This window comes from Colius striatus, chromosome 3, assembly GCF_028858725.1.
Source record: "Colius striatus isolate bColStr4 chromosome 3, bColStr4.1.hap1, whole genome shotgun sequence".
Lineage (NCBI taxonomy): Eukaryota > Metazoa > Chordata > Aves > Coliiformes > Coliidae > Colius > Colius striatus.
Genome location: NC_084761.1, coordinates 9,400,365 through 9,425,905, shown reverse-complemented (window position 1 = coordinate 9,425,905; position 25,541 = coordinate 9,400,365). Strand labels below are relative to the sequence as shown.

At 39.2% G+C, this 25,541-nt stretch overlaps 3 protein-coding genes across 12 annotated transcripts in view; 1 reads left to right on the top strand and 2 right to left on the bottom strand.

Moving 5' to 3' along the window:
* Nucleotides 1-10,674, bottom strand: part of VPS35L (VPS35 endosomal protein sorting factor like) — a 56,193-nt gene extending 45,519 nt beyond the window's left edge. For 2 of the 5 annotated variants that reach the window (XM_061992007.1, XM_061992009.1), the window contains exons 1-7: nt 10,025-10,426; nt 5,841-5,940; nt 4,756-4,923; nt 4,285-4,407; nt 3,896-3,920; nt 2,784-2,860; nt 1,184-1,312 (exon numbers count right to left, since the gene is read on the bottom strand). In XM_061992007.1, coding sequence (XP_061847991.1) covers nt 1,184-1,312; nt 2,784-2,860; nt 3,896-3,920; nt 4,285-4,407; nt 4,756-4,923; nt 5,841-5,940; nt 10,025-10,065 — 663 coding nt within the window. In that variant the 5' untranslated portion in view covers nt 10,066-10,426. Of the gene's footprint in view, nt 1-1,183; nt 1,313-2,783; nt 2,861-3,895; nt 3,921-4,284; nt 4,408-4,755; nt 4,924-5,840; nt 5,941-8,938; nt 10,427-10,635 lie in introns of those variants that run through there. The other 3 variants (XM_061992008.1, XM_061992010.1, XM_061992011.1) reach the window with 3 other exon arrangements.
* Nucleotides 10,019-10,761, top strand: LOC133625094 (uncharacterized). The gene is made up of 2 exons (XM_061992023.1): nt 10,019-10,137; nt 10,229-10,761. Exon 2 carries the CDS (start codon nt 10,238-10,240, stop codon nt 10,670-10,672), a length of 435 nt encoding a protein of 144 aa, XP_061848007.1. The 5' UTR covers nt 10,019-10,137; nt 10,229-10,237; the 3' UTR covers nt 10,673-10,761.
* A 238-nt stretch (nt 10,762-10,999) lies between these two features.
* The window catches only part of CCP110 (centriolar coiled-coil protein 110), a 20,965-nt gene continuing 6,423 nt past the window's right edge, over nt 11,000-25,541 (bottom strand). For 4 of the 6 annotated variants that reach the window (XM_061992000.1, XM_061992005.1, XM_061992004.1 and 1 more), the window contains exons 4-15: nt 23,732-25,370; nt 22,604-22,728; nt 22,281-22,464; nt 21,465-21,601; nt 20,940-21,056; nt 20,692-20,793; nt 20,315-20,431; nt 19,743-19,822; nt 19,095-19,157; nt 18,340-18,399; nt 17,702-17,784; nt 11,000-13,281 (exon numbers count right to left, since the gene is read on the bottom strand). In XM_061992000.1, the coding sequence (XP_061847984.1) occupies nt 13,229-13,281; nt 17,702-17,784; nt 18,340-18,399; nt 19,095-19,157; nt 19,743-19,822; nt 20,315-20,431; nt 20,692-20,793; nt 20,940-21,056; nt 21,465-21,601; nt 22,281-22,464; nt 22,604-22,728; nt 23,732-25,370 (2,760 nt within the window). In that variant the 3' untranslated portion in view covers nt 11,000-13,228. The remainder of the gene's footprint in view (nt 13,282-17,701; nt 17,785-18,339; nt 18,400-19,094; nt 19,158-19,742; nt 19,823-20,314; nt 20,432-20,691; nt 20,794-20,939; nt 21,057-21,464; nt 21,602-22,280; nt 22,465-22,603; nt 22,729-23,731; nt 25,371-25,541) is intronic. The other 2 variants (XM_061992001.1, XM_061992003.1) reach the window with 2 other exon arrangements.

Genomic DNA, 25,541 nt, shown 5'->3' with positions numbered 1-25,541 from the left:
TTCCTAAAAGAACACACCAAATCCCATCTTAGAATCTACATTATTTCAGTCATTTGTGAAACCATTTGTAAAAGAATATATGAAAGTATTAACGCATAGATTGACACTGCATATAGATTTATTAATGCAATACACATGTATGTTTTAATACATTATATATGTATTAATACAGTGCATCTATGTCTCTTTTCTCCTCCCCTGGACTTTTAATATTGTATCCTCTTTCACTAAGATAATTCATACTTCACAATGCTACATATGGATTTCTTTTTGTAAAAGAATAATAGTGCTGATTTCATAGTGTTATAATAGAGCATTAGTCACCCTAGATCACATATAATTTTCTGATCTCCCTTCATTTGTGTTTCATTTCCTTCATTGTCTTTACCACAATTTAAACTGAAATTACTGCAAGCAGTTTTCACAAGAGCATCCAGCATGAGAAAAAAAAATTCTGACTTGATATAACCCTACTTGATGACTATTAGCATTACATCAGTTTTACAGCTTTTAAGGATGTCATTATCTCCTCTGTCCTCTTATGCACTCTGCCTCTGGGCTTTTTTAAAAGGCCAAGCCAAACAAAGGCTCATTTAATTGTCCTCTTCCCCTGCCTCTCTCACAGGCCATCACCCCAAATGAGCCAGAGGAAGACTGTGCAGAAGTTTAAACAACAAAATAAAACCACAAACCTCACAAACACTTTAAAAATCTATAGTTGTTTTCTGTACTTTGCTAAGATCCTAAATCGGATTATTCAGTTGCCTTAGTAAGTCTGGATGGGAAGAAACATGGGTGTTCAAAAAACCATTCTGGTATTATCTGGGATGGGAGCAAGAAGGCAGAGGAAGACGAGGAAAGAATGGGAAATTATATGTCCTAGAAGGAGTTGATATCACTACATGTTATTTTTTTTCTAATTATCTCTAAGCAGTAAAATTTCCACATCTGTTATTTGGCCACTCTCCTTACTGAGAATTCCATCCCACATATCCCAGTCAAAACCAATATATAACAACAAAGCTGAAAATCCAGCTGTTGGCAGAAGTCATAAAACTCTGAAAGAAATGAGTTTCAGTGAAGAACAGAATAGTAGAAAAATAACAGAAACCCTCCTTTCCCCAAAAAAGAAATTGGACAAGCCACACCACCAAACTGTACAGAGCAAAGATGGACAACTGACCTGGATGACTATTTTCAGAGCTTTTACTTTCTGATCAGAGGACCAAGCATCCTTCAAAGATTGGTTCAGTTCTTCAATTCGGTTCATGTAATCCTGCTGAGTCAAATTCAACAGCTCCTTCTGTGACCCCTGGCAAGAAAACACAAGTCTATTTATTAAGAGAGGAAGATAAGGAAGGACAGTGCCAATCACTGGGGGGAACCCACAAAATTTAAGACAGAATTACCTAATTTTCCCTTCTTACTTTTGCAGCACCAACACTGCAGGTGTTTGGCACAGGAATGCATCACAGCTGCTTTGGTTTGGTTTTCAAGAGACATATATGGTGGTAACCAAAGTTGTCCCTGAGATCAGAAATGCTGGGCTATTTCAGTGGTATTGTACTTGGGGTACAATTATACACTAACACTACATGTAATTCTGTAATTCTAACACTATATAAGTAATTCTGTACAAGTACTACTAGAGAGAAATTAAATCTTTTGCCAGCAAGGTCCAAAGAAATTTGTTGACAGCAAGAAAGATCTGGCTATGCTTCAACCCTCAGTAAGAAAATGCATCTATGCTTCATCTTCAGTAAGAAAATAAATCTATCTTCATTGCATACACAGTACTGGAGCATTCTTGTGATTCTTGTTCCAGAAGATCTTACAGACCTTACAAAAACATTGCATATCAAGAATAAACTAGGGAAACACTAAATGCAGAAATAATGATTTAAGCTCTAGAAAGAAACTGGCACAGGAATAAAGTGACTATAAACGTGTTTAGAAGAATCAGAAGGTGGCTCTGAAATAGCCTTCAACAGAAGTATGAGCAACATTAAAAAATACCCTCAGGACTAGTTTTATGAGTTTCATAAGTTGCATCACAGAACAGATTTCATAATAGGAAAGTCTAAAAACAACCATCAATAAAAACAACCAAGGATAAAGAGACAAAACACAAACATAATTAGTTTCACACAGGGTTATCCTTTTCCATTATGTTAAAGGGTACTTTATTTTTCTCCTAAAAATATCCAATCCTTTATTTGTGACATGCAACTGTTAGAACTGTGCTGCCTCAGGCAATAGGCAATCTGAAGTCAGTTAATAGGCAAAGGTTTCAAAACATTACTCAAAATGGAGTGCCTAGAAATGCCTCACAGATTCAGGTTCCAGGGAAGTTATGGAACACCTCATCTTTGCACAGTAAAACATTGCATTTTGAGAAATACCTTGAGCGCTCGGTTTTTCTATCAAGCACATAAATGTAACTTTAAGCTCAAGCAGATAGTATTCCGCTTCTGCAACTGGAGCAAAACAAATTATCAGATGTTGACTGATATTAAGGTCCATGAAGTTTTACAGCAGCTGCAGACCATACACAGTGCCAAAGTAAAACAACATCAGTAGATCAGGTGAATTTTTCAATCTCAATTTCTAGTGAAACAAAAACATGATTCAGCTGGAACTCATGGTAAGTGTATCTTTGTCTAAATACTCCATAAGCACATGCAGAATGAGGATTTTCTTAAAAGGTTTCATAAAACATTGTTTTTCACAAATATAATTCACTTCTAAAATGGTGATGTAATGAGATCAGGAAACTTTCTCACCTCTTCCAGATCATCCAGTTCTTCTAACCTTGTCCTCACTTTTTCAGAAACTGCTGAGCCAGTAGTTGTAGGTTTTCCTGTAAAGAATCACACATTTGAGTTTGTTTGACATTTAAACACTTGGACTTCTGAAGGGAAACAAACCTGAAGGGGCCTGACAGACTCAGATAACTAGTCAGTTTCTATGACAGAAGGTAAGTGGTTTGATCTGTTTGGTGGCTGTTCCTGAAGACACACATTTAAACATACCTACAGTTTATTCACTTTGAACAGGGAATGACATTAACAAAACTGATTATAAATGGATTTTTCTTGTATGTTTTGCTGGTATGGAAAGAACCACTGGACAGAAGGAAAAAAAAACTAAAAGCAAAGCACTATAGTGGTCTGTGTCCAACTCTCACTGCAGGTCCAATTCTGTTTTACATCCAGTCAACTTCACAGTACCTGAGGAGAAAGATTTTGCACCCACTCTGGACATCTTCTTCCAGTGTTTGACCACAATAATTTTTAAAAAGTATTTCTTTATTTTTTTGTTTTGCAGAAGCTGAAATGCTGCACATTTACTCACACATAGCAATTTTGGTTTACTGCAATCAGCTGTGACTATTTAGGCCAGCTTTGCTTTGCTAGAAATCGATAAAATATTTAACATTTGGTTCTTTTTTGAACACTCAGCATACAGTTGAAATAATTTCACTTTCATGTGAAGAGAAAAACTGAACAAGTTCCCAAGGGACTTGTTTGCTTTCCCTTCCAGCAAGCAGAAGAGTTGATAAACATGATCCTCAAAGTATCATTGCTCACTTTAAATGGAAGAAAGTTTTAAGTTGCAGTGAGACGCAGCAATTCTATGTCCTTCCACAACACAGTCACAAATTTCTTAGTCTACACGGCGCACAAGACAAGGTGGTTGAGTGGTTTGTCTTCAGTAATTATTTTAAGTAAAAATCCAGCAGCAGCCTTACAAAACCAACCCCCATGGATCCAATTGTATGTCAGAATGGGAGGAGGAAGGGAAATCACATCTCAGCTGTTCTTGAGCACAAACTTGTCACTGCAACCTGCCTCAAGCAAAACTTGTTAGTGCTAGATATAAAAGAACTGCTTACCTTTCTCAGATCCCATATACAGATTCTAAGGAAGAAGCAAAAAAAGCAGACTTTTAGAAAACATGTGCTCATTAGCATTCTAAGAATGCACAGGGTAATTACACTGCTAATTAAGCCTCTAATTGTTTAGAAGTAGGCAGAAGACCAGAAGTTATTTGTATTGCTACAAAAAGACAAAGTGATGGCTTTCAGTATCAACAGGCTTTTGGACTCAGCTCAAAAACAACCACTGTGAGTGAAAGCTTGTGGCACAGATTTCTACAATATTAAAACTGACATTTAGAAAATCAGTTTTCTAAATAATTTGAAATCAAAATTAAAAATAGCAACATCCCAAAGCTACTAAAGGTCTAGTACAAAGAAATAAAACTGAAGAAGCTGCCACTTACAATAGAAAGCTTCTCTGTTGTTGTGTATCTAGCAAGGATGTCCCCACGTTTGCTCGACCAGGGTTCAAAGTCACTTCCTACTGCTGAGCTGTCATCTTTATCCCGTTTCTTGCGTGTACTGTCCTGTGGGGGAGTAAGGGTGCAAATGTTAAATACAATTCTGGAGGAAAAACAAGAGATGGCTAATAAAAGTCAGTTTAACATTTCAAGTGCTTACTGATCCAAAGTTACAATATTAAAAAAGCCAACAATTCATACTTAAATGTCAACATAAAAGAGGTAAATAAAAAAGAATATTCTCCTAATACAGTCTATTTTCTAATTGCATTAACCTCCAAACTCATGTGACAAATATATTTTATCCAGGGTTGGCTTTGTGGTTTTGGGGGGAGTACTAGTTTGTTTGAGGTTTTTACATTTTATTTAGTTGAGATAACTGCTCTCCAGTGCAGTTATCTCCATGGTACTTACCATGGCAGTAGTAGCTGTCACAGGATCTGCAGCTGCTGCAAATAATGACAAGGGATCGGTACCATCCAACACACTGCTCAATGGATCCATCACAGAACTAGAAGAAGAAGAAGAGGTAGAAGATGTGCTTCCTTTCCGGTTCATTTTCTTGGTCTTGGACTCAGTAACCTGAAAGAAAAATTCAAAACTACTAAACAAATTTCCCTCTGTTTTTGTAGTAAATCATCAAAACATGTACTACATAAATTGTGCTGTTGCAATGAAAGCAAGGCCTCACCTACAAGAAACTCTTCAGAATCAGTATTATGAATTGAAGCACAGCTTTTACCCCTGAATCTGGAGGCACTCTGTACTAGCATTTCCATAACTTTTTTCTTCCTGAAAATTATGTGTCTAAAGAACTATAAGAACAACCATTGTAAATTTCTTTCTAGTACTCCTCCTCTTTTTGTTTTCCTCCCTCTCCTACAGCCTCTTTCTTGCTATTTGATTTCCTCTGTCAGTATCATCTCTAATTTCTTGTAGAATATTCAAGACAGAAACATCAAATCTACTCTTAAAGTCTCTCTATTATCTCCCTACTGACCTTCCTGAGTAGAAGCTGCTGTCCATTTATCATTTATTTACTGTATGGCTATCATCCCTGTGAAGCTGGATTTTTTTTGTACATCCATATTTTTAAAAGCCTCTCATACATACATTCAAGAAATGATAAATGTTTTAAAGCATACAGCTGACTGGAAGTTAACCCAAAACCAAATCTTACATCAGCAATTATGCAGGTTGTTTGTAACAAAACAATTTGATTTTAAACTTATTCATTATTCAGCATTTAATGCAACCAAGAAAACCCACAAGTTGAAATGCTATATTAGTCAGAAGGAGTCAGCACTTGCAAATTTCTGTAAAGGACAAACAACAGAATGAACTTTGATGCCTCTAAAATAACAGGCCACTTACACAGAAAACAACTTAGCTAGTATTATCACCAACTTCAGAGCTTTTTAATTTGAAAGGAGTGGCAGTAAGAAGAGGAAACAGCTTTAATTCACATTCATTTTCCAAAAGCACAAAGAGAAACTCACCATAATGGGTTTCAGCGGATGGTAATCCCCAAAATCCAAGGGTACAGGTTCCAGTTTGCATGCTTCAGATTCTGAAACATAGTTTCTTGATCTCGCGTGCCTTAAAAAGTGAGAGGTAAGGGAAAGTACACATGCACATAAATAATCACATAGTGATGAACAGAGAAACTTATCCTACATCTATACAGATTCAGGACAATTAAGAAAAATACATGTATGTTGAAAAATAAGTCAATGTAAAGATCAACGTTTCACTCTACTGAGATACATAAACTAGAACTGAAGACATTTTCCTTTCAACTGTTTGCTGCTTCTACGGCTGGATTCTCTTGCATTCCACAGGACATCAAAAGGGCAATTTAAACAAGCTTTTGTATGTGCCACAGCCTGGTGGAGATTACTAAACACATATTTTGGACTGAATAGTCAGAGCGAAAGAAAAAGTGTGAAAAAAAGAGGGAAGAGGTCAAAGCCATCATGCACAGATATAAGGACGGACTGCAAAGCTGCAAAGCTCTTCCCTGAGAAATCTACTTCTATCCTTTCACTGTACTCATAACAAGTTACAGAAGTCAAATTATAAGAAAAAAAAACCCAACTACCAGTACTCACACACTTTCACTGTGGATAAGTCCTTGTATAAAAGACTTGTCTTCCCTATGAAACTTAAGTAAGCCATTAAGTGAAATAAATCACAAAAATACACACATTTCAGGTTTTATTTTGAATTTGATATTCAGGGACAACTGTGAGAACTATGGTCTCCATCTCCAATTGAAAAAAAGAGACTTGACTCCAGCAAAAAATAGAAATGAAAGTGAGTAAAACAACATCGCCACTAGGAACTAACAACACCACACACTTATTAGGCAATTGCAGTTTAAAGACACTGCTCTTCTACAGAACAGACCATTCATCCTGGTTCCACTTGCTTAAATATAAACTTCTACTTTAAAAGGCTTTTAAAGCAAGTTTGACAGTGTAGGAAGGCAAAAAAGGGGGATTAAAATTTCCCTGACTAGCACCAGCTGACAATTTCAAAAGAGACTTAAGAATTACAAATGCTTTCTAACATCTCTGACAACACATCAATATATGAAATTAATTCCTTTTAATTGTCTGGAGTAGCAGTAATGGTTAAACGGGGAAATTAAAACCTCAGCTCACAAAAATACTTATGACAGTTGCTTCCCAAAACAACCATTGTAGCTGCTACATCCTACCTTCCCTTAGCAGTACCAATAGTTAAGTGCTAAGGCAGGAAAAGGTTTGAGTAAAATCTAGAAAAAATCCTTTGACAAGGTTTTCTCTGCATTCTACCCTCCACAATTTCTTCATTTCTTTTTTATTCTTTGAAACAAGATTCTGAGAACATTCACAGTACACGCTAAGGTCTTAACCAAATGAGTAAACTCAGTGGACACACAAAGGTTTCTTTAATCAGACACCTAACAAACAGCATTCCCTCCGTATAATCCACATCTCTCCCACAAAAACTAATTCAAACTTCCAAAGAATTCCATTCCTACTCAGAGACCTAACTCATTAGGAAGAATTTCAGCAGTGCCAAGCAGCCTGTTCTTCTATATATACTACCTACTCCCCCAAAAACAGATTAATTTAAAATAAATACTAAGAATGAGTTTAATTTATGGTTGTGCTACTTCAAGAAGCAGCTTTGACATCTAATGAGTCACTGAAAGAGTCCAGTGAAATCCACAGTGCTTATTCCTTTTGTTTCCTTCATCCCCATCTCCTTTTCTTTACACATGATTTACTATTTCTTTGATTTACTATTGTCCCATGATTCAATGACTCTCCTTGCTCATGTGCTTCATGGGTTAATTAGCACTTAGGTGAAAAAAACTTTTGAACTCTTTCTGGCTGCCTAATTGTAACATTTCTATTAGCCTGTTGCCAGTTCTGTCAGTATTTCTGTACCTCTCCTTTACAAGTATTTGCAAACCAGTAGTGAAGAAAGATGTCACTCTCAGACCACAATCAATTACTCTAATTATAATGCAAGGCATGGCAGCGCGAGTAGACATGTCTAAAACACACGTGGGAATGAAGAAGAGCTGCTCACCCTGGAAATAAGTCTTTAAAAAGTACATTTACAACGCAGCTATTCAAGTGATAAGACAGCCTGTAACACAGCTAATACAGGGGACTAGTTCAAGCTTGCTCTGATACTATGTTCCACTTACTCTCTAGGGAAAGGAGATTAAGCATTCTTTTCTTGGCCACAGCAGCACAACCAACTTCCGATAGTAAATAAAAACAAGACTCAGGCCAAGTCAGGGTTTCATCCCCAGTGCTTACTGCAGGATACAGCCCTGCTTGCAGGTGCTGTTTTAACAGTGAGTTTCAGCTTTTTTTCACATATGAGCAACACTGCAATTGCTGCCACCCCACACCTTCAGCACTTGCCAGACTGACGACTTTTTTCTGTCCTCCTGGTAAATGATCTTTCTTCCTGGGACTGCTGTACTTCCTTAAGTTAACCGTGACCCCTAAGTTACTGAAGCTCTTCCAGCACCCAGCCCACTTTACAAACCCAAATGCCTCCCTCTTGCTCCAGGTTCAGCACACAACCTGCCCCAGCACAGCAGAACAAGCCTGCACTCCACACCTCCCCTTTTTGGGACATGACACCTTCCAGGCATACAGCACTTGCAGAGACAGTGCTGATCCTAAAGCAAGGGCTTCAGAAAGCTTACAGGGAGCACAAAGCAAGATATGTAAAGTGGAAGAGTCTCTTTACAACACTACACATATATTGGTATTGCTGATACAAGGAAGTGCACCCCACAAGTGTGAATGTACCTATTATAGATTGTGTATTAAACATGAACTCAACAAAATATCTCTATTTAGATAAAACTTTTTAACACCTTTTAAAAACTATTATCCAGCATTGTTTAAAAATAGGGAGCATTCCTCTGAATGATGTTATCTTCCAAACTATAGGAAAAAAACCCCATGCATTGAAGCATTTTACTCTGGTTTATTATTTCTCCAGGGCTGCCTCTGCATCAGTGTTACCAGACACACTTAGACTGCTATCTCAGTGCTGTATTACTTAAAAATGAACTTACCAGCATCCCTACTGTTCTGCTTTGTGGCTTCGGTCCTTACGGTTTCACTGTGTTTTTGGTACTGCTAAAAACTCGTAAGTTGCAGCCACATTTATTCCTTTCAGCTTCTGTGAGGCCACTGACCTCTCACAGAGACTTCACCAAAACAACTGCAAAGTACCAAGAGTTCCAAAAGACAGCTAATGTGTCAGAGCTGCCTTACACTCTCAAACTGTATCAGCTACATCAACTCAGGTTTTAAAGTATTTCATATCCCAGTGAATATATTTTAAAAGGCAGAACTCTGGCGTTTTCATAAAACATTGATTTCATTAACAATGACTTTTAAATTCACCACTTATTTCCACGTTTTATTAAATATTAAAGTTCACTCATATATTAATAATGTGAAGAGTAAGACAGATGAGTTTCAGCACCATAATGTATATATGAGGGAAACTTTGTCATCCTAATGCTCTAATTAGCACTAATTGATGCTCACGATTCCACATTAGGTTCGATTTCTATTTGCCTCATGACTATAACCCACCAGGCACATGAAAACCTGGAAGATAGATGATGTTCAATGTGTTAGAAGAACAGCAGCCTCAGGAAAGCAAGTCTTCCACAAACAGAAAGGCAGCTCATTTGTAAACAAGTTTGAAGGAAAATGAACTGTAAATATAGTTTCCTTTATTGTCAGAGGGCCTGTTTTACCCTTCCGTTCCATGACAAAAACCAGACAGTAAGTCATTCCGTCTCTCACACAGTGCAACTTCCTCAGCTGCACACCAAGTTTTCCTGGTAGAATTACTGCATGAAGCTGACACTGCCTCTCCCGTTTATACCCCTAAAACGCCGCAGCTACTGCTCAAGAGCCTGCGAAAGACGACTAACAGAAGACACACCGCGCTAACAAAGTTCAATCTCCTGTCCGGAACGTCGCCTGGCGCGTTGTGCAGAAGCGGCCGCTCGCTGCCAGACCACAGTGCCACCGCCCGGCCGCGGCAGGGAGGGCACGCACCGCAACCACCACGGCGAGGGCAGGTCAGACCCAACGTCAGCCCACCCATGGCAACCTCCTTGCTTTTAAGACAAAATAAGCACCCGCCAGTGCGCGGAGAGCGGCGGCCGTCCCCTCCCGGCATCGCCTCTGGTCCTCAGCCGCCTCGCACAGAACCCCGAGGGCCCGCTCCTGCGTGAGAGCCCCACGCAACACGGTGCGGAGCTGTACCACCGCCCCGGCACTCCACAGAGCTTAATGCAAAACGTGCTGTTATACATCTGAGCTGTATCTTCACATTTCTGCAGACAGCCGCCATGAGAGCCGCCGGACGGCTGTCACAGCCAGCGGAGCCGCCGGCCCCAGCGCCCCAGCTCCCTCCCGCCGCTCGCCGAGGTTCCAGTCCCCTCCGGCCGAGCAGCTCCGAGCCACACCGGGCGCAGCGAGCGCTTACGCCTCGCGAAGGTGAGGCTTCCCCAGCGCCGCAGCTCCCCCTGGGCAGCGGCTTCCCTCCCCGGCACGCCTGGGCGCTCCCCGAGCTTCCCCCACCTCAGCCCCCCGGCTCTGACGGGCGCCGAGATGACGGCTGCCCCTCTCACACGGCCGCGGCACCCCACAGCCCGCTCCCCGCCTCTGCCCACCCGCACCGCCGCCTCGGGGCCGGGAGCGGGGCAGGCAGCGCCCAGCATCCCGGCCCACGGCCCCGCAGCCTCACCAGGGGAAGGCCGCCATCTTGGCGCCCCGTCACATGATGCAGGGGCCGGGCAGCGCCTTCCGCCGCCATTTCCCGCCCCGCCCCGCCGGCCCCGGGCTCCCGCTGCGGACCGGGGCCGGGTCGGAGACCCTGGGCTCCCGCTGCGGACAGCGGCCCCGGTACCCCCACAGAGCCCTGCTTGGGAAGTGCCACCCGCGGCTAACGCGAAGCCGGAGCGGGAGACCCTTCCCGACGCGTAGGAAGGGCACTTAGTGTGAGGTGGAAGGCCTTGCACCGAAGGCTCCGGCTTTTCCACATCTTAGGAGTCATTTTTTTCAACCCAGAAACAAGAAAATGAAGGCAGTTCTTTTTAAAGATTTGGAGTTTATTGTGCAGTGTGTTTTGAGTAAAAAGCAAGAGTGATGAACACGAAATAAAGTACAAAAATAAATAACACTTTATAATGATAGTGCAATTCCACACAAAACAAAAAGGTAAAATTAAATATGTATAAATACAAAACATCAGGTACAAAACCAAAGTCTGGCACTTGTCAAGAGAAAGGCCTCATGAAAGTTAAGAAAACCTTGTGCTACAATGTTCAGTTACACATACTTGAAGCATGCTTAAAGTAAGAGAGGTTTAGATGCACAACCTGAAGGATTCATTTCTGCTAACATTTAAACTAAACCTATTTTTACATCAACATATTGCCTATGCTAATAATACAGCACATAAAACATCCTTTAAAAACATCAGTCTTTAGCACTGATATATCAACAGCACATTTCGTCTCCTGTAACAGGTTACTCTTGTCGTTATAGATTTTTCCTCTCTAGAGATGTTTTCCACTCCTAAGGGAAGCTGGGAACCAAATCAGAGTTTTGATGCCTACTAGGTGAGCCAGAAACTTGCCTCGGGCATTTTCTGTATGACATCAGGAATTTTGAAGAGACACAGCATTTGTGTGAAGGAGGCAGGTTCTCCACTAGTGTAAAATCAAATTTACACCATTAGGGGAGCTGCCTTATTAAGCTTCCAAATGACCACCGCTATAAAGAGCCACCAAGAAGTGTCCTCCTTCAAAGTGTTTATAGGCAGCATTTTTACCCAAATGGCATACTGGGAAACGGTAAGTTACTGCATGGTATAAAACATTTGTTTTGAACAATGTCACTAGCTGAAGGTGGCAGAAAAAGGCCACAACTAGTGCCACAAGCAAGCCAATTCACTCATCACTGCCAAAGAAGATACTCTCATCCCACCATTAACGTTCTTCCTTCATGCTATTTAACACAATGAAATTTTCAGCCTGTCTTTTTCCTTAGATCTGTGTCAATATTCTACAGAGCCTCCGAAGTTAGGATGTTGCATTGTATCAATGCTGGGAAAGCAATAAAACAACTTTTTTCACATTGGGGCAGTCAGTTATCTGCTACTGTTACAAAGCAAAGCAGAGAGCACTGCCAAGACTTCAAAACCAAGCTTTTCTCTACTGGACTTTCAGTCTTAATATCATGTCTCGAGTTCATTAAAAGACAGAAGTTAAAGGCTTCTGCTCCCCTCAAGTTGAAGGGTAATATCCATCAGTATGGAGGTCAAGGCAAAATATGAGCATGATCATCTAATGTTACATTTTCACCAAGAGTGTGTTTGTTGGGATTTGGTAGGGATTCCACCTCTAATCTAAAAGTCATGATTTTGGTACAAGGGCTTGTTAGATCACAGTAGAAGAAACTGCTTAGAAAAACTGTGACTGTCCAACAAAACAGAAGAACCTGAGTTACTATTGACAATCATTTGTAAGTCTGAACTGGTTAAACAATTAAAATCCTGCCTTCTGAAACTTTTGTAGAACACAGATTTCTCTTTGTCTTGGTCAAAAACTGTTTTCATTAAAAAATACAGTAGGCAGCAGAGAAAAAAAATCCTAGGACTCTTCCAGCACCAGTGGTTTGATCTATTACATGTATAAACATACAATTTCAGTATAGTCACCAAAAGTACATCTGTCTGCCCAGCAGTTAATTTGGATATATATCTGTCCAGCTCACCAAAAATGCAAAACATTTAGGTCATTAATATTTAAACTGAGGTAATCTCATCATATAAAAAGTACATTCCAAAAGGCTGCTGACATATTCACTGATGTAAGAGCTCAGTTTTGTTTGAATTAGTATTTTATCTGCTTTAACCTTATAGTATGAAACTAAAAATATCTACACACAACAGCATGGCAACTGTACACAGAACTTGCAGTTTTAAGTAATGCAAAAGGTATGTTTCAGACAAGAATTATGGAGCATGAGAAAATTACAAGTTGATTAATGTTGCCCTACGGTGGTCTTTAAATAAATAAGATTATGAATCTTGCGTGTACACGGTAGTATGAAGATATATTAAGTTTTAACATGCAATTTTCCCACAAGTATTAGAACTTCACAGCCCTTTACCACTTCAATATGACTGTATGAATGGGTTATCATCTGGAAATGACAAACTATGTTCGTCATTTCTAAACATACATACAGGTATCGAAGATGCTGTATTTGAATCGATGCTGAGAATGCCATCGTTAAAAAATGGCCATTTTATCCTAGTGAGTGTTGTCTTCTTAAATTGTCACAACATTTGGCTTCTTTCTTTGGGTTCTTCCTGCATATGCTCCTAAAAATGAAGAAATAGCATTGCTATTTTACAATTAGTGGGACTGGTTTTTGTAACAGGATTATCCAACAAAAATAGCTCAAAAAGTTGAGGACTTTTTTTTTTTAACCAGTATTATATATTCACTGGCTACTTTTAAAATAACAGATGTTACACCCAAAATGCCTCACAAAAACTACTTCTAGGTTTGAAAGCAATGACATTTTATAGTATTCCCTTCCTGAGTAACTATCTGTCTTCTTTTCTGCTACTCTGAAACATCTACAGTTCCCAAGTTTTTAAAAGATCTGTCTGTCACAACACCAAGACAGAGATTAAATGACTGGTTAAGTACTACTTTCAAACAATCCATTACATTATAATTAAAAACATATTATGCAAGCCAAATATTTAAGGTTATGCTATCCTTTTCCCCAGCTGTCACATTAATAAACCAAGAGACAGCTGTAGGTTTCCATATGCCAAAATACACAACCATAATTAAAAGTGTGATATGAACAAGGTCATCAGGCAGAGCCCTTACAAAAGGAAAGCTGCTCAATAATGTAAAAATAATAAATATATTTTTAAATGTGTTCTCCACATGTGGAACATATATATATATATATATATTTAGAAAGCCATATTATACTACACATAACACAAGTAACTTCCAGTAATAAAGGTTTAGCACTGCAGGCTGCTAAAAAATAGCACAACTTGGCATTCATTAGGTTCAGGCAGTTATCAAGAGTGTCCAGCAATGTGAGCAAACATTTACTACATGGTGCAGAGCAGTGGAAATGGAAGACAGCCATGGAAGATGAAAAATTAGCAGGCAAGTAAATGAATGTGACAAAGTGCCAGTCCTTTATAGGCTGCTCTTCAGTTACTCAGAGTGTGGTGGTTACTTACAGGTGTTCAGGGGCTACATTCAGCACAGTGCAAAGCAGCTTTGGACATGCCCACAGAGACCTTCCCACTGCAGGATCCCTCACATCTGAACACGCTTTCCCACTATAGAAAAAGGCAATCTCGCTGGCCCAGCACTCTCCAGTGCTGTACTCTTCAGCTCACTTGTGATCTTGTAGGACAAACAACCAGGCTGACAGGCACAATGCTTTATTAGTGATTAAACACTGCTTCTCAGTTCTCCTCAGGTGCACAAGTTGTAACACAATCTCACATACAGAATAGGACAGTATAGATAAGTGTGAAAAAACCCTGCACTAGACTATGAAATTGAGGTTTTACTCAGAAGAATTACAGTCCTGAATACAATTATCACCCAATGTTTTCCCGTGGCAGAGGAGCAATTACACGAGGCCTCTCTCCCGTGACATACAACTGACATAGCAAGTCTGAGTCCTTCCTAAGTGCTGGCCTGAACTGGCACACACCTTTCTAAGTGCTGGCACACTGCACAGCACACACCATCTCACACGGGCAGTCTGCTCCCTGCTCAGCCTGGACAGGCGTGTGAGAAAGACCACTCTGGGCCAAATGCTGCTGCCACCCAAACACTCTACGTGCCTCGTGTCCCATGTGTCTGTTCCACAACACTTGCTTAGGGCAGAAACAAAGGAGATGAATAGATCTAGCTGGAGCAGTGGCCTGATCTCAATCCCCTTGTTTCTAACACAATCAGACCACAGGACAATAACCTGCAAGCTGTGCCAGGCAGGTTGACTGATCATCTCAGTCCTACTTACAATCATGTTTATTTTTCAAAAATCACCAAACAAGACTCTTCCTAGATTTATTGTTTGTACCATTCTGTTCAGCAGAGCTTTGGACTGAAGGGGTACAAAACAACAATAACTAAATTTAGGATCATCAGTTGATTCCTAAAACAAATGCCTTTTTGCAAAAAAAGAACAGCAGGCTGGTAGTTGCAGACATAAATAAATGTGTGAAATGCCTAGGCTGAGCCACTGTTACAAGTCTTTGCCTTCTGACTTGCACAACTTCTACTAAAATCTGAGAAGCACATGCTTTTGTTTGGCTTTTTACATTTTTTTTTTTTCAAATTCACTGAAGATTATATTTTCTCTCTCTGTGGTGTTACCCAGACAGAACTTGTTGCCTCTCCATGGTGACTTTCAAGGATCCCTCTTGAAAAGACACTTTATTACTTAAAAAAACCCCATGTATTCTTAAAAAAAAGCTACTAACAAAAAAGTCCTACTCAACATACAGCCTTTCACTATTCACATTTTAACTGTATATAAGGAAACCACAACCTATTGAAATGTATTCAAGTTTTTTTCATTACTGCAAAATTATGCAGTTTCTTTCATGCCAAGTGTTCCCCATCTAATAACTCCAGAAGGCATTTCCACTCATTTAGCACAAGCAGGCTAACCTATTTATAAAGGAGCATGCAGAAATACTGGTATTACTCTGTGGCACTGTGTCATGTCCAAACACTAAAATGAGGCTATGTTGTGCAACCAGAACTAGGCAGCATACAATTAGATACATTTGCTTTAACAAGAAGGCCAGTACAGAAGGCATTAAATAGCTTCCCAGATATTCAACAAATAGCAATAAAGAAAGCCAAAGAGAAATGGAGAGATACATCCCAAAGGATTCTTTCATTGCCAAGCATCAACTGTCACAACTTAGATAATTATAGTTAAGATCAACCTAGGGACCTGCTTAGCAGAGCAGCAGACACGGCCAACACGGAAGAGTGAGAAAGAATGCTTTAATTAGATGTCTGATGCCAGATGCAAATGTAAAAACCACTGCAGATCATTACGAGCTGAGCTTTAATTATATGAGATCAGGGATAGCATCCAAATCTCAAAGCAGTGTTAAACTTGACACTGACACCATGCTTGCACTACTACTCTTTCACAACCTCTCTAGTACTCACAGATGACTTGTTTTGTATTCCCTGTTCTTCTGCACTCTCATTTACTAGTTAATACCAAACATATTTTTGCAAACTTGCAGATGAAAACTTGCCTTAATGGCTACCTCTATCTGCTAAAATCATATTGCTTACTTTGTTTTCATCTTTATATTTCAGAGAGATAATTCACTACTTTTGCAAATTTTTCTGTAGTGTCACTGAGAGCAACTCAAGCTCCACTCTAGTGTAGATTGCACTGCCAGGAGAACTGGCAACAGAAAAATAAACAAACAAACCTTGGTTGTAATCTTGTTTGCTTTTTTATTTTCCCCTCCTCTTCAAACTGAAATGATACAGATGTGTAGGCATAGTTTCTTACTATATGTCTGTCCATGGACACTTCTCTTGGCTTCACAAAGTACTATGAAAAGGTCAAACACTTTGGGAAAATATACCATTTAAACAGTATAGACACTGCACTGAAACACTCAGATACTCCCCGCCAACACTGCTCCAAGGGCAGTAATAAGAAAGAATTTCCCTTATGGAAAGGTTTGATACTTAAGACAAAAAGGTAATTCAGATCACTGGAAAAACTACATTATACAGTTGCCTTATTGAGACCAAAAGTTTCCAAATTTTATACTTGACTTATGGAACTCTGCTTTGGGAACAAAGTATAATTAAGACCTTAAACAGTTTAAAAACCTATATTTCACTGTATATTTTGATAAATTGAGGTTCGTCACGTAAGACATTTAAAATCTGATTAGAACTATGGAAAGGGTACAGGGTGTTTCAGAGTGATTTGTTCCTTCCCTGCCTGAAAGGGCTCCAAACTGAGAGGTTTGGTGCTATCTACAAGCTTTTTTAATATGAAGTAACCAAGCTCTGTATGTAAGCACAGGAATCATAGAATAGCAGGGTTGGAAGGGACCTCCAGAGGTCATCCAGTCCAATCCCTGCTAAAGCAGGTTCCCCTTGATGATGTCACAAAGGAAGGTGTCCAAGTGGGTTTGGAAACCTCCAGAGAAGGAAACTCCACACTCTCCCTGGGCAGCCTGTGCCAGGGCTCCCTCAACTCAACAGCAAAGAAACTTTTCCTTAAGAGAACTTTTTGTGTTCCAGCTTTTGTCCATTAAAATTAGGGCTCAATGATACATATATATATAATTTTAGGAGTGTGTGATGACTGAATGCCCACTGCTAAGTCTGAAACTGCCCTTTCTGTCCTTCATGTTGAAGACAAGCTACACATGTGTAGAATCAAATGACAATAAGTCCATTTTGACTACTCTCATCTTCTCAGTTACAGTGAATATATCTGGCAAACGTTCTTAGGACTGGGCATCTGGAGAGTGAAAGCAAATGAGCTGTGCAGTACATTCTATATACTATGTTTATAGAATTTGGAAGTGGATGGTTAAGTTAAAAGCACATGTTTGTTTAAAGAGGTACGTTAGACTTAAGACATAGCAAAGCAGTTGCACAAGAAAAGGAAAACAACAAATTCCTCATTTACTTTTTCTAGATACTAGTAGCTTATTTACTATAAGATCCAAGCACCATTTTTCTACACACCTGAAACAGCCTTGTTAGACACTCTGTTCTCTGAGGCCTTCCTTCTAGTTTGCTCAACCCCCTTCACTGAGGTCTTAGGGGTTCTAATTAAATATAAAAGCATTAATAAGTCACTTGCAACAAAGTTGAAGGCTGTATCCAAAATTATAAAGACACTATTCAAACTGTGTTTGGCATAAAAACATTTCTTGTGTCCCCCAGAGCCTTGTCTAAGTACATGTACATTTCCTATTGACATTATTAGGGCTTACATGGATACATTAAATTTGATAAATAGATCAAACATCTTAAAACTCTATTCAAGAAACCGATTCACTTCAGATACTGTGGCATTACAATGAACATCTAAAAACCACATTTCATTAAGTGGAAGCAAAGCTTCATGGAATGAATGTTACAAATAGACATGTTGGAACACAGTGTAAATGGAGACAGTATACAAGAGGATGAGAACACTATTTTCTTGCAGTATAAGGAAAAACAAAGCTTTGTCACTCTCTTAAAATAATAAGAGAAGTAAATGTATTTCCTCTGAACAACAGTTGCACCAGTATGTGTCAACAGTATTCAGAAATCCCTGTGCTCTTGCCTTTTGCATTTACTTTCATCTTTAGGCTATAAACATACTGTGCCCTTACCCTTGTCTGCAAAGTAGTCTATGAACTGGGGCATTCTGTCCTTGATTTGGTTGAAGCACACTGTTAAAATACAAACTTTTATTAGCACTTTTTCCTTTCTTTAAGAAAAAAAATCTCATAAGGAATACTGAACTATGCATCATGTTTCACACACCAGAAAGGCTAACAGGTTCTGTACAGTAGATACCATGTAGGCAAAAGGGGCAAGGAATTATAAGTCCAGAACAGGATTATTACTTACACTATTTAAAATCAAGAAATGAAAAAGCAGAGAGATAAAACTCCTCAAACAACAAGTATTGAACACTGTAACTTCTGTGATCTAAGCAATCACACAATCTAGAAGTAAGAACTTTTCCTCACAAGGAAAAGTCACTTTTTTTTTCTGCCAGCTTTCTAAAGAGAAGTATATCAACAATTACACTGCAAATAAAAGTTATTAAGAAAAGTAGCAGTATCAAACTGAAGCTTAAGAGATACTAACAGTGCATCTCAGAAAAAAACCCTTGAAGCTCAGCACAGAGATTTAATACCATATATAAATCATTTCTGAAGACAAAATTTCAGAACTGACTCTGAAGAAAATAAATGTTTCTAACTTCTAATGAGCTAATAAACTCCTTTTTCATACCATATTAAATCAGACCTCATTACTGTCCATCGTAATAGTGGCAGGAGTTGAGCTGACTGATGGTAAACCAGAAACACAGACCAAAGAATCTATCATTAAGAGAGTACAAGTAACCTTCACTCACCGGCTTTCAGGAGTTTTTTGTTTGATGATTATTTTTTTACTTGGCATTCCCATTTCTGAAGCCCTACAGAAAAAAAAGTATTGAAACATTTAAATTTTTAAAAAATCACTATCTAGGTCTTAAAAAGAATTAGTAAGAGAAAACCTGCAACAGGATCTACATGTAATACTGCCAGAGCACTACTACACATTATCACTTTTTACTCATGAGCAAGTGTAACACAACTGTTCAGTCCACTGTGTTGCAAGATAATGCCTGCTACCATCACCTCCTCAAACTTTTCCAGAGATGCTCTATCAAATATCTCTACTGCTAGGCCCTTTAGAAACACTGATAACTTGGACCATGTTTTACAATTCACAAAATCAATCATCAACTTAAGTGCTCACCACTGGAATATAGCATAAATGCACAACTTAAAACACACATTTTTCTCCCATATGAACAAGTCTCTTGAAAGTAAGGGTGAACTACTACTAGTGAGACACCACATATCTGAAGACAGTTTTTTATTCTTTCTTTATAAGACAGATGTTAGTTTGCAAAGAAGCTGTTACTCCAAAAATTTTTTTCCATTACATTCAATGCCTCCTACTCATCTGCTTGCATTCCACCCACCACCACCACAAAGGGCAGAACTGCACCTACTTCATGTACTTTTTCCTGTCCAGAGATTTCTGTGTGGCTGTTGAAAGCGTCACTCTCTCTCTTGGGCTCTTGACTTTATCCTAAAAAAGCAAAATAACCAACAGTAACACTTGTTACTGCTCTTACTGAGCTTAATCCCATCAACTGACCTGCCCCTCCTTAAAGAAATAAAATGTTAAGAAGCCCCAAACAAACCCAACAGTGTTTTCAGTACTAACTTCACATTCAGGCTAAATTCAAGGGGTTTTTTTCTTAGGATTTTCCTTGTATTTCCTTGTATTACCAGATAAAAAAGGTTTGTGTGCCATAACATTCTTGTTATAGACCTTTTTGTTCTTACCTTCACCATGTTTTTCAGTCTAATTTTTATACAGCTACCCATTAGAAGTTTCAACATAGTAATTGCCTACTGCACTGCCTTTCTCTTTTAATTTGAAGAATGGTTACCTACAGAAGCATAATTAAACAATTTAGATTTTTTAAAAATCCCTTTGGGTGAGGAAGAATCTCTTAAAAGCAAAATGCTTCAGTAAAATCTTGTATTCAAGAGGATGTAAACTGTTACAACACACCATTTGCCTGAGCATCTTCTCTTTACGAACTTCACGATCGTGACGCAGAATGTTCATTCTTTCCGATGCCTCCATTGCAAAAAAGATGTCATGGATGTCATACAGAGCTGCTCGCAGCTGTGACGAAGAATTCAAACGTTAATGAGAGATGCAGTCAAATGAAAATCGAGCTCTTCTCACTTTCAATCTATGCAAAACACTTGAAACGATAGTTTTGAAATCTCAATGTGTCAGTACAAAACTGGAATTTTCTCTTTGCAGCCCTAGTTCAAACTTTTTACTTTAAATAAAGTCACTGTGAAGGTTTTAGGCATTTATACTACAAAAGCTGAATAGCTAGGAAAGGATTAAAAAAAAAGAGGTTTAAATTGTGTCACCTGAGCCATTACTCTTTCATGAAGAGATGCATCTTGTGCTGAAACACTTTCTCTTTTTAATGGGGTTTCAGACTGAAAATTTTTTATGAACTCCATAGTATCCTGGGGAAAACAGGAAAATAAGATGAAGCACAAAGCATAGTCCTGCCCAACAGAGCAATCATCACAAGCTGGACACATAATGATCCCAAACGCAGAACGGGCACGATTTCATCTGTCAATTCAAGATAAGAAAATGCTGATCTTACTTTTACAGTTTGCTTAAGATGTTTCAGTTTCTCTGTCTGAAGGAGTCTACGAGTGAGAAACCCTTTTGCCACAGCAGTGATCTTATCAAACTTCATTTGTATCTCTGGACTGAAAACCTTAAAACAAAAGAGAAGGGTTCTCTAAACATTTGATATAAAAAAGAGGAATTATTAATTACTTCTCCAATAACATCAATCACATGACTTAGACAAACAAACAAGTGAACTGCTGATAAAGATTTTGGCTAGGCCAGAAGCACCCACCATGACACTGAATTACCAGAAGCAATATATTGTTGTAAGATTATTTTGCATGTATGAATAAGAAAAATATCCTATTGCTGTTCTCTCATGTAATTATATAGGATATATCATGTAGGTTGTATATAGGATATATTATACAGGATATAGGAACAGACACTAAACTTTCCTGTGAGATTACTGCACAGCTATTACAAAAGATACCAGTGTCTTACAAAACCTAGAGTGCTTTTAAAGTTATAAATCAATTCTTTTTTTCCTTACCTGAGTCCACCTGGTTTTGATCCTGTTACTCGGCCTAGATACTGAAGTTTTTATAACGCCACTACCTGATGGTCCCCAGAGAAAGAATGAAGTTTCACTTGAAGCAAAGGTGTTCTGTGGTGTAGTATGTGTGAAACCTGCACGCAAAGCAGAATGGACAGTTCAACACACACTCTGTCCATAAACTAAGGACTATGTGTGTATAGACTCAGCTCAGAGGTAGCAGCTTCATTGACAAGGTCCATCAGAGGCAAGAAGCAGTCTCAATATTTGATTCATTTCCTAGCAAAACTTGCTACAGAAGACAAAAAGAAACATTTCTGCATACTCTGAAAAGGCAAGTGTTCCATCAGCTGCAGCTGTACTTCCTTAAAGTCAAGGCTCCTTGGCAGAGCCTCTCTAATCCTCCTACACAAAGGAGGACACCTGTCCCACTGCTGTGCAACTACATGGCATGAGGATGAAGCTTCTGTGACAAGATGCAAATCCACATCCTCACCCTTGATCATATGAGTTTGCTCTTCACTTGTTTTCCTCAAATATGCCCCATAACAATTACATAACAAACTCCAACACCTGGACCAGTGCAAGGATGGCTGAAACTGTGCTAAATGCCAGACAAAGAGCAACACAAAATTTGTTTTACATATGGTGTCAACAGCTGCAGGCAGCAGCTGTCCACACATCTTGATCAAAGCATGCCCTAGGGCAGGAACATTGCATTTATCAGTCCAGTGGGGCAGCAGATCCAGTCAAGCACTGTAAGAACAAAACAGATCACAGCACTTAATTTATATTCTACCCTCTCAGTATTACCAATGCTTGTAGAGTTTGCATTATGGACTGTCTCCAGTTGAGACTGCACACTTTCCAGCAAGCCACTTTCACTTTTTTTCCTCCACTCCAGCTCCATTGTACTGTTAATATTCACTTTGGAAATTTCTATTTCTGTCGTAGCAATCTTCTTTCCTTTCAACTTTCTCTCCTGCTCTTCTAGTTCCTACAAAAGAATCAACTATGAGACTATTTTTCTAACTCTGCAAAGCAATATAAAATCCATTTTAAAACCAACTGCTCCTGACACACTGCGATACAACACACGTGCCCTTTGCTTAGAATTTTTCCTCTTTCTACCTTACCTTCTGCAGTTTCTCCTGTTCTCTCTCTTGTTCAGCTATCAGAATCGACAGTTGCTGTGCATGCTGTTCTTCAAGTCTCTTCTTCATTTCTTCAAAGGCCAACATTTTTGTTTTTAAAATATCTTCTAAGAAGATACATTTCAAAGATTCAAGTATTAGACCATTCTTATATGATCTTTGCCACAGACATACATGCTTTTAACAGGAGTAAAACACTATGTGTCTTTGATACCACTTCTACAGTTACTACAGTCCTTCAAAAGACTTCCATGGTCTTATTTGTGGGATAAGCATATGAATGGAACTACAGGAATCTACTGAGTCTATACTAAAAGAAGGATGCAAGAAAATCTAGCTCAAAGAATAGTTTATTGACATTTGCTTGAGAATATTAAAACTGTTTATGCACTTCAACTTGATTTGGTGGAGACACATGCAGTCTTGAATTCAAAGAAAATCACTTATATAGTGATTTGCAACCCATTAAAAGCTATTTTCTTTTAATATACCCAGGCTATCTTTTTTTTTTCCAGTACTGTTATTTAGACCTCACACAATAAGACATACATTTCTTAGTAAAACTAAATTCCAATTTCTACATTCAAATGGGAAATTAATATTTGTGCTGTCTGGAGAATGAATACAGAATTCACAAAACTGTGACAGTGTTTTAGCTGATGTTTCCTCAGAGATTATTTCACTAAGTGTTAGTGACAAATATCTGTTATAAGACTTTTGACTCCAAGCGACTCCTGTGATAGCAATTACTGCATCCTGTAGCAGTTAACACCAGCTCAAGGAGCAAGTTGAATTTCAGAATTTGTCATTAATTATCATAGAATCATAGAATGGTAGGGGTTGGAAGGGACCTTTAGAGATCATCTAGTCCAACCCCCCTGCAGAAGCAGGTCCCACCTAGATCAGGTCACACAGGAACATATGCAGGTGTTATTTATAAATGAAATAAGGAGGTTACTGAAAAAAAATTATTACACTGAATAAAACTTTAACCTTTTGACCTATATGTATATTTAGGAACACTAATGACTATCATCATTGTGTTTTTTCCTAAAAGATTTATAAATTGGCAAGTGTAAGAAAAACCCTCAACCACAGGAGATCTTTTACCTTTTGCCATACTATCAGCGGCTGTGTTCTTGGTCACGTAAACTGATCCCACGGGATATTTCTGTTCCTGCAGCCACTGCTTCTCTTGTTCTTCCATTCCAACTGTTAGAACACAGGAACTGATTTCTTTTTGGCAGTTGTCAGTGTCCAAATCAAGTCTACGTTTTACCTTTTCAAAACTACTCTCTATAAAATGCCCATTTGCTGGGGAAACACTTGGAGTGTCCATCTGCATATTCTTGCTCTTCATTAGGAGTGGGGATGGGTTTTCTACATCGTAAGATTTATTGAGTTCTACTGGGGAGTTACATTTAATGTTTTCCAGCAAACTAGATGGTTTGGTTTCATTCCCAGGCAGGAGCTTCTGTGTTACTGTAGACTGACTGATGGCAAACGGCTCATTCAATTTCGGAGCTACAACATTAGGACTAGCGTCTACCTTGTACGGCCCTCTGCTGTCCCTCACTACCTGTCCTTCCACTGTGGCCGACACCATTCCTTTGCTTTCTAAGTGCCCAAAGGAATGGCGATTCGGTTTGCCAACCCCCAACCCATCACAAGGGCCCGAAGAATTCCTGTTGACACCAGGAACTCTGCTAGGGCAAACCATAGTGAAGTCTACCATGAACTTTGGCACTGATTCAGATACGTTGTTTTTATCTGCGATATCCTGCATGATTAAATCCATCGCTCTGCCCTTGCCTTTAGGGCTTAACTCGTAGGCGTTCACCGGGTTGTTGATCACGATGTGTCCCATTGACAGAGGTCTCAGGCGCCGCCGGGGCATTTTAGGGCTCATGCTTGGCTCCGGGCTCGGCAGCCTGGCGTAAGAGCCTGTGAGGCTCCTGACAATGCTACTGTCACGGTCAAACACACAAGTCCTTTTAAACTCTTCATCTGAATCCGAATCCACCAAAGGAGGTGTTCCAACTCTCATAGGTATGTCCACTTTAGAAAAACTGGACAAAGCGGACACGCTTGTGTTATTTGCATGAGTAGAGGCACCCTGGAGAAGGGTATTTGATTTATTAAGACTAGGTTTATCAGGAGTCAGAGCAGTGCAACTTCTGCCTGTAAGCTTTGCTCTTTCTTTCACAGAGTCAGCTGTTTTAGCGCCATCATTTTCTTTATCCGAATGACTTTCGCTCATACTCCTCTTCGAAGTACTTTTTGAGCTACGCTTGGTTTGCTCTTTCTCTAGGTACTCCCTAGATTTCTTCATCAGGTTCTGAAGACTCATTACATATGGATCTTGGACTTCCTCGTCTGACAGCGACCCCCCTAATCCCTCTTGTTTTTGCAGAGCACATGATGCAAGCCTGTTATGCACATTGTCAGGAGACGCAGCCCTTCGACACAGGATGTCTTTTGAGAAGCAGCTCTCACTTTGCTTTGAAGAAATACTTTCTTCTGCTGCTTTAACTACTTCTGTCACATTTGATGTCACCTTCCCAGTAGTACCTGATGGCATAAGTTCTAGTATCTTTTCAGGCTCTGTGGAACTATGCCTTTCAGGAGAACATGACGAATTGGCATCCGGGAGAGCTGTGAAGTCAGTCGATGCTTTTGAATCTGAATCAGGGCAAGTATTCTCAGCCTCCTGTGCATTCACATCCCTCACACTTGGTCCTCTCCTGATCTGCAAATAAAAAATTTTAAAAACTAATAAAATCACCTATTTGCAATGAAATCTCAGATTCTCAGATTGCTGCAAGCTGCATTTGAATTAAAAAAAAAAAAACAAGAATGGCACCACCTTAAATCCAATAAAAATGTTCAGCTTGGCTGCTACTGATTTCCTAGACTTTAC